At 36.3% G+C, this 9075-nt stretch overlaps 2 protein-coding genes across 2 annotated transcripts; one reads left to right on the top strand and one right to left on the bottom strand.

Moving 5' to 3' along the window:
- On the top strand, positions 1354 to 3805 carry LOC107631654 (polyadenylate-binding protein 2). Its single transcript, XM_016335170.2, has 6 exons — positions 1354 to 1468; positions 1640 to 1742; positions 2465 to 2535; positions 2977 to 3168; positions 3260 to 3387; positions 3475 to 3805. Exons 1-6 carry the CDS (start codon positions 1421 to 1423, stop codon positions 3521 to 3523), a joined length of 591 nt encoding a protein of 196 aa, XP_016190656.1. The 5' UTR covers positions 1354 to 1420; the 3' UTR covers positions 3524 to 3805.
- LOC107631652 (protein EXORDIUM-like 2) lies at positions 5117 to 6641 on the bottom strand. Its single transcript, XM_016335167.2, has one exon. The coding sequence runs from the start codon at positions 6542 to 6544 to the stop codon at positions 5633 to 5635; it is 912 nt and encodes a 303-aa protein (XP_016190653.1). The 5' UTR covers positions 6545 to 6641; the 3' UTR covers positions 5117 to 5632.

Below are 9075 nucleotides of genomic sequence, written 5' to 3' on the forward strand. Positions count from 1 at the left end.
ACTAGATGACGACGATCTTCAAGAAAAAAGATGAGGTGGATGGCGACGAAGAAGAGGAAGACGAGTTTGATAATAATCAGAAAACTACATCGAAAAAGGAGGATGGTGAATGAGAGAAAGAAGATGATGAATCTGAATAGGTTTAATGTAAACATAGTTCTGTGATATGTATTTCTTTAAGAAACTTTGCAAAGAATGTAATATAGTTAGCATTGTTTTAGATATTTCAATTCCAAGTCACTCCATATTTTTAATTTATATTTTTGATATTTCACATTAGGTTTAAAGCACTATTTCAATTATTAATTATCAGGGGTACATTATAAGCGGAGGAAAAAATATTATTAAAATAAATAAAAAGACTACTGTCGGAGCCCAACCATTTTTTTAAAAAAAATTAAAAACATTTTTGTCAGCATTACCGTCAGATTAATCTGCCGATAAATTGGTGGGGAGACGTATGACATGGCACCAACGTTACCGTCGAAAATTTTTTCTAGTAACGTTTAACAGATTCTGATTTGTACTAACTATATTTTGTCACTAAATTCGATGAAATTACCATCGGACGCAAAAAATCTGTCGGTATTATGTTACGGAAAAGTTTATACCATCTGATTCATTGTGACGGTAACTTAATTACCGTCAATTTTTCTCGTTTTTCCAATAAAAAATCCGACGGTACTTAGCATTTTTCTTGTAGTGAATGGTTTGAGTGTGTGATGAATTTTGTGTATATTTTTATTCTTTTTCACAAATAACTGATAAGTTCCATTGCTATCGATGTTCAGGATGTGATAAATTTTCTGCTAAAACTTACATACGATTATTTCATGTTATGCCCTGTTGGTTTTAGTTAGTGTTTTGATTTTGTGTTATTGAGGTTGTAATGGATTTTTCTTCTGAAACTACATATGTGATTATTCATATGTAAATTATGCATATATCATATTTTCATGTAGGTGATATTCAGGTTGTGATGAATTTTTTTATGAAGTTTTATGTTAGTGATGTCGAGAGCATTGTGATAAATTTAGTTCTTTTCTGTTTGGAAATTGCAGATACCTAATAGAGTGTATTGTTGAAACATCCATTGACTTGTGTTTGATAACAGCCTCCAAACAAAAAGTATGAAAATTTTTTCTTAGAATAGAATTCTTATGTGTGTGTCTCAGAGAAAATAGAAGAGAAAAAATGAGGAAGGGAGAAATCTTACTTCATATGAATCTATTATAAGTGAAAAGCAATGATATATAAGTAATTTTACAATTTATTAATATTTTTTAGACGTTTAACGTTATTCGAGACTAAATTAAAAAAAATTATATGGTAAAATAATCCAATTAAAAAAAAATAAGAACCTAAAAAGAGCAAGAGGGTCTGAGAGGTGCCGCCGTATACCCTCTGCGACGCACTCACCATGGAAAACGACGACGTTGATATGCTCGGCGCCGAACACACCGAAGCTGTATGCAATGCTTTCCATCCTTTCCTCTTCCTTTAATTTTTCATTCCTCTTTATTTTGCGCATTTAGTTTCCTCATGCCTTTTTCTCCAATTCCCCCTTTCCACGCTGCTGCTGTTCAATCCCATAAACCCTAATTGTTTCGCGCTTCAATGCGGATTGCAATGGTTGCAGGACTTGGACGACATGAAGAGGCGCTTGAAGGAGATGGAAGATGAAGCTGCTGCTTTGAAGGAGATGCAAGCCAAGGTCGAGAAGGAGATGGGATCTATGCAAGGTTCTTCCTTTTTCCCATTCCTTTTTTAATGTTTATTTTTTTGTTTGCAGTTTTGGTGCTTTTCTATATGGCGTAAATTGCACCTTTTTTCTGGCGGAAATTTTATGGGGTTTCGTGACACTGTATTTTGTTTTCCGGGAAATGATCTGCATTTGGCTTGAGCTAGGTTGAATGGGCTATGCTGTGCTCAATGCCGGCTGAAATTAGCACTAGTTGTTTTGTTTTGGCGGGGACTAACTTCTCCAGTTAATGATTTCTTAGTTAGTAAACTAGCTAATTCGGATTTGGCTTGTTGCTTGGTATTGCATTGTGTAATCCATACATTTCTTGACTGTGACTGAAAAGTTTCAGTTAGAGGTTGGGAAAGGATTTTCTAAGCTGGTTATGAATGAGGAGACATTTTCTTACATTCCACTTAGAGAATTTTCTGTTATGATTTTTGCCAGTTGTTTAAATAAAATGAAATTTGAATGAGGTTTGGTTAATGCTTGACTTACTTGACTGGGGAAAATGTCAAAGGGGTTCTTCGGTGCCTCATCGCTTAAAGCTTTTAAACGTTCCAATATGGAGAAGGATAAGTTATGATGATGGTTTTCCCCTCTTGTCTCTTTCATCCTCTCCTAGCAATTGCATGTGGTGCTTATTAATGTGCAAGAGTTTCTATTACGATTTTTCCCCCCTTGAACGTATTGTCTTTGTTATTGATTCTTACCTCCAAATAGATCCTGCTACTGCTGGTGCAAGTCAGAGCAATAGAGAGGAAGTAGATGCTCGGTCAGTCTTTGTAGGCAATGTGAGCAGTCTCTTCCCCTGTTTACATCAAAAGCTTTCTTTCCTGCTTAGTTGTCTCATTGTGATAAATAATATGGTTAAGTATGTTAATGAAATTAAATGTTTTTATCCTTTTTTATAAAGTGAATGTGAAATGTATGTAAAAAGCCAGACGATATATGTCAACTTGGAACTTACGATATTAGCATCGGCATAATGTTCTTGTTGCACTGCACTACCATCTTTATGGCCAAGGCCAAATAACTTGGAATTTAATTTGCAGGGCAAGTGAAAATTCATGGTGAAGTCTGATGTGCATTGTGTGTGGTTTATTTTCTAGATGAAATTATCACTACAAAGTTGGTATTAGTAATCGCATGCAAACATTAAAAGGCCATCATATGGAGTTCTTGACTTAAAGCTATACTATCATATAATCTATATGATTTTGTATGTTCCACAGGTGGACTATTCATGTACTCCCGAAGAAGTGCAGCAACATTTTCAATCATGTGGAACAGTAAACCGTGTCACCATTCGCACTGATAAGTTTGGCCAACCCAAGGGTTATGCATATGTAGAGTTTCTTGAAGTTGAGGCTGTTCAAGAGGCTCTTCTGCTGAATGAATCTGAACTACATGGGCGCCAATTGAAGGTTAGATTAAGAGGCTTATGTCATTTGTTCGGTCTTCAAAAGCATCTTGCTTTCTTTTATGTAATCATAATATATATGGACTTTGTACCAGGTGACTGCAAAGAGGACCAACATACCAGGGATGAAGCAGTATCGACCCCGCCGTTCCAATCCTTACATGGGGTTTCGAGGCAGAGCTGCATTTGCTCCTCCATTTGCCTTTTCCCCATATGGATACGGGTATGTTGTACTGAGTTCTGTCTTTTTTGTTGCATTCTCTTCTTGATGTAACAATAGTCTTATTGCACCTTTTTCCTTCAATTACAGAAAGGTTCCAAGGTTCAGGATGGCAATGCGCTACAGCCCCTATTATTAAATGCGCAGTTATACAGATATGGATCCTTGATTGACAAATGAATGGACATAGTGATCATCTGCTCCCTCGTATGGCATCATGGCCGATGCTTTGGGCATAAGTATGAGGGAACTATCTGCCCCACCTAGACTGATGTGGTTGGTTCTGAGCACAGCAAACATTGTAAACTTTTAATGTTTCTTTCGCGGCCTTTGGTATTTGGCATATTCAAATGTTCTTTGTAAAAGTATCCATCGTTCAAGTGGTTAATATATGGGTTTCTGTGTTACTTATTATATGCTATACTTTCATCTTTGCACGGTTTTGCTTCTTTTTTTTTCTCTTTTTTGTCAGGTTGGGATATACAGCTCTTCACTCTAGACATTATATCACAATATTTACGGACACTACACACACACATAACATTAACGATTCTCATCCACAATTGGCCTCAGCTAAGTCTCAAATCCGGATACACCTATTACAAGGCAAAGAGTTTCACCCCTAAACCAAAGCCTTGTGTGCACCGTTTTGGTTTTTTGTTTTTTTGGGTCGTGGCCACCGTTTTGGTTTAAGTAAGCCTCAATTCTCGTGTGATAGCCGGGCTTAGTTTAAAAGAAACAATTATGATTGTCCAATAAGGTGACAACCACTTCATGGAAAAATCAAATTTGTGTACGTACAATCTTCAACAATAGGTCACCTCAGAGATGACACATTGTCAGTAAAGTATTATTCGGTAAAAAAAAATTACTAAAGATGACATAACCACTGATGAACAGGAGTAAGTGTGAAGTATGCACGTTCCAGTTTCTAATCAATAAGTGTATGAATCTAGAAGTGGATGCTGCATTAGATTATTTGCTTTGTCTGAATGGGAAACAGAAAGAGACATGAGATGTAGCTCCATCCTCCCATCAGACGCAGAGTTGTCTGCCAGATTTGAAGATTAGGTGAAGAAAGCCCTTGCCATCATCAAATAAATTACAATAAAATTTCTGTATTAGGGTAACAGTGACAACAAGGCTTTCATTCTCAACTTTTTCATTCTTTCTCAAACAGTAACACTATGTTTGTTTGAGAGGAAAATGAAAGGAAAGAAAAGGGAAGAAAGAAAATGGGAAGGAGAATGATTTTTCTTTGTTTAGTTGAGAAAAAAAATTAGAAAAAAAAAATGGATGGAAAAAAATTGATCGGACATTTTTCTCTCTACTTTCAATATTACCCCTTTATTTTTTTAATATATTTTATAATATAAAAATAAAATTATTTTTTTATAATATTTTTTTCTTATTTTTCTTCCATCCAAACACGTATAAAAAAAATAAAAATTTACTCAATTTTTTTTCTTTTCTTTCTATTTCATTACTCTCTATTTCTTTTCTTCCAACTAAACATAGCCTAAAGGAATGGCGAAAGCCATCTCTATCGCACCCTGAATAGTACACAACGGGGGAGGGTACATTACATCATCCAAAGAAAGAGCAAAACTTATCCGATGCATGATTGCAGAGAAAGGGGACCCCACCAAACCGATCAGAAAGAACAAAGACATGCATTTTCTATGCCATACATGAGAATTAGATTCACTTCACCTCGTCCCCTGTCAATATCATCATCACTGCTCCCTCCCAGTCCCCATGATGATCTCCCACGGCCCCAACAGTCCAACACCACTCCATTTTCCCTCTGTTCTACAAACCAACAAAATCACCCCCACAAAACTAGCTTTAATACAGCAGAAAAATATTATTTATTTAGTACAAGTTAAAACTTGTAACAGTACTAACATATTTTTCATTTATTATCTTACAATTTATTATCTTACAATTTTAGAAAGAGAGTAATATCAGCAATATGCCTCGTTTCTTCTTTATGCTATGCCTAAAACTTATTTCCTCGTTTTCCATATTTATAACATTAATATTTAATATTCATTCATCCGCTTTAGTATATAGGAACAGAATTTACACGTCATGCTAAACGACAAAAGCAGCTAAAAGCCAACACACTCCCATCCCCCACTTCTCCTTACAAACTTAATATTTCCATATCTACAAAGCCATTAGCGCACACCAGATTGTGCCACGTAAGCCCGAGTCCACACAGCAAACTTCGGTGCACCTCCCCTCACACGAGCGTCCTGCACTTTGAAGTCTGGGGGTCCCACATCGCCGGCAACAGGTACCTCCTCCCGTTCAGCCCGTACGCATTGAAGCTCGCACCGCTCGCCTTGTCCACCAACACCTGACCAGGGTAACCCGGATACGACCCGCTCCCGAACGACCCCGTGCACGCCGTCACAGCCTCCAACGGCGCCGTCGCCGGACCCTGGAAGTATCCGTTGTTAAACGGGTTTGTCACAGTCCCGGCGAGCAAAGTGGCAAGGTTAATGATCATCCCGTCGATGCCAACGTCGCCGTTAGGCGCCACCAGCGGCGGAGTCTGTGGACCGTAGATCGGCTGGTGGAACGGCCACGCGCATTGACCAGGACACTGAGTCTCGGAGTTCCCGACCCAAACGTAAGCGGTTCGTGGCTTTCCGTTTACGGGTCGGGTCGAACCGTGAGTTCCGCACCTCATACAGAATCCCTCGACGGCAACGTCCTTGGCGGTGAGAACCACCGTGATGGCGGAGAGTTCGTTACTCTGAGCGTTGAACTTGGAAGCCAAGGCCATTAGGTCCTTATTCTTGAGACTCTTCCCGAGTGTGTATGCAGAGTGTAGGAACTGCTTCCCTACGATGAGCGCAGAGGATCCACCTTTGTAGTTATCGGTGGTCTTCCACCACGATGCGGCGGAGGGAAGCTTGGCACTCGGTGAGCTAAGTGAGTTTATGAAATCGACGATTATGGAGCGTTGGATTGGAGTGAAGGAACCGTACCAGACGAGATTAACGGTGATGCGTCCCTTGAGGAGCTGGCCATTGTGGTACTGGAGAACCAGCGGCTGCTGCTCCACCAGCGCCGCTGAAGTTAGCGCGGGAAGAAGCAGCACTGCAATCACAGAGAGCAAAATGGCAAAATTGTAATTACGAGTCATGTTGAGGGTCAGTGTTTTAAGGAAAGGGATCAGAACGAAACGAGAGAAGATTGTATAGTGTGAGAGAGTTTGGATTGGATGAAGGACACGAGTACGTTTGAGTGATATTTATATGCCGAGGCTGAGAAGACAGCTGTAATGGAAGAGGTGTCACCATCGAGCCTGGACACGTGGTCGCTTTTCATTCGGTATACTGTCTTCCAGCCTGTAAGGGGTGAGAATCCGTGTGACGTGGCGGTCCACGGTGACGACGACGTCGATGTTGGCGTTCGGGGACTCGGTTCTCTCTTGAAGGGGTATTTTTATTTTATTTTTTAGGATTTTACTGATTTAGCCTCACTCTTATGATGGGTATTTGAAATTGTGGGTGGCCTCAATCCCCAGAATGCTATAATACCATGCTTTTCAGCACAGGTTTCAACCGAGTCGCGTGGGTCCCTGTGGGAAATTCCACGCGCGATATGAACCTTCAGATGGGAATCCAACGGTGCGACTAAACCATATAATTGGAACTCGCTCAGAGTAGTTGGGGCCCGCATGGGAGAGTCTGAGAGATTGACGTCAGATGCAGAGTTCGAGGGAGTGTTTCAATGAATTTATCATAGCCGCGCATGCCCATGGGACTTTATTTTTATATTTCTTTACTTATATAGTGCAGGGTTTTCTGATTTTTTTAATATAAAATCTGTAGGGTCCACATGGGCTCTGGATTTTCGAAACTACGCCCGTGAGGTTTGGTAGGGGTTGGGTCCAAGGAGGAAGCAGGTTCGATGACTCATGAATCTATGGAGGTCCGCTTAATGTAGCTCCAAAACAGGTGTTGGGCTTGCCATCTCCAAAAGTGTGTCTAACCTTTTCCCTCCCTTGAGTTTAGCTATAGCCTTTTTCTTTTCTTCAATATCACATTACTTTTACTTTTTTATTTTTGAAAGGATTAACCACCAATTATTTAAATGCTAACAAAAATATATTCGAATTTTACAATTGATAAAAATACTTTCAAATAATTTAAAAACATAACAATAATACCAATAGTAAATATATATTTTTAAAAAATACTTTAGAGATTGAATTTTGATGCAATTTTGTGCAAGTATAATTATAAAAATAAGATATTATCACAAAACAATATATACTAAACAAAAAATTACCAAATTTTAAGAATAATAATATTTTATTTCTCTAATCATGGTTGCAAAAAAATTACATCAAAATTCAATCTCTAAGGTATTTTTTGAAAATATATATTTACTGTTAGACATTTTATTGCGTTTTTAAATTATTTAAGGGCATTTTTGTCGATAATAAAATTCTGGTGTATTTTTGTTAGCGTTTGAATAATTCGGGGACATTTTTTGTGGTTAACCCATTTTAATAATACAACTAATATAATTTTTTCAACTATATAAAAAATTTTAAACTTAAAAATAGTTTGATTACAGTATTTGAATTCTTTTATATTTAAAATACACTGAAATTTAAGAATATTCATCCAAACATACTCTCAAGCAAAGTACAAAGGAATTAATCGCAGATTTTCAAAACTTATCAGGAAAATATTTTAAAACATTTATTGATAAGATAACATAACATAAAAACACTTAAAAATTATGGCAGAAATCTTAAAAATAAAAGTTTAGTAGCAGTTAAATGACGCTCGCAAGTCCGTATATATTTTTAAAAAATACTTTAGAGATTGAATTTTGATGCAATTTTGTGCAAGTATAATTATAAAAATAAAATATTATCACAAAACAATATATACTAAACAAAAAATTACCAAATTTTAAGAATAATAATATTTTATTTTTCTAATCATGGTTACAAGAAATTGCATCAAAATTCAATCTCTAATATATTTTTTGAGAAATACATATTTAATGTTAGATAATCTTGCAAAAAAACTAACATTAAATATGTATTTCTCCAAAAATACATTAGAGATTGAACTTTGATGCGATTTTTTGCAAGAATGATTAAACAAATGAGATATTATTGTTCTTAAAATTTGGTGATTTTTTGTTAAGTATATATTTTTTTATAATTTTTTAAAAATATTATTAATTTAAAAATAATAATATTTTATTTTTTTAATTATACTTATAAAAAATTACATTAAAATTTAATCTCTAAAATATTTTTTTAAAATATATATTTATTATTAGATATTATTATTATATTTTTAAATCATTTAAAAATATTTTTATCGATAGTAAAATTTGAGTGCATTTTTATCGGTATTTAAATAATTCGGAGTTTTTGGTGGTTAACTATAAAATAGTAAGTAAATAGTACTACTACTACTATACTATGCTTTTCACCTAGCAACGTTATGAAGTTTGAAATTTTCAAAGAACATGTTGGGACGATGTCGGCTCTAGGAATTTTCCCATGCTTATCACAAGCAGCTTGAATGGGGCCTTGAAAGTTTTGAGGTGGCATGTTGTGATAATTCGAATTCAAGCAAAGATGCAAATATTCGACTAATTTTCAAATCCTTTATACGTTATAGTTTTATCCCATGATGAATC

This window comes from Arachis ipaensis, chromosome B03 (assembly GCF_000816755.2).
Source record: "Arachis ipaensis cultivar K30076 chromosome B03, Araip1.1, whole genome shotgun sequence".
Classification (NCBI taxonomy): Eukaryota; Viridiplantae; Streptophyta; class Magnoliopsida; order Fabales; family Fabaceae; genus Arachis; species Arachis ipaensis.

Excerpts from the sequence above, each read along its gene's own strand:
- LOC107631654 (XM_016335170.2), top strand. The coding sequence starts at position 1,421 with ATGGAAAACGACGACGTTGATATGCTCGGCGCCGAACACACCGAAGCT. Across the intron at positions 1,743-2,464 it reads GGAGATGGGATCTATGCAAG|ATCCTGCTACTGCTGGTGCA; the intron begins GTTCTTCCTTTT and ends ACCTCCAAATAG. Across the intron at positions 2,536-2,976 it reads GGTCAGTCTTTGTAGGCAAT|GTGGACTATTCATGTACTCC; the intron begins GTGAGCAGTCTC and ends TATGTTCCACAG.
- LOC107631652 (XM_016335167.2), bottom strand. The coding sequence starts at position 6,544 with ATGACTCGTAATTACAATTTTGCCATTTTGCTCTCTGTGATTGCAGTG.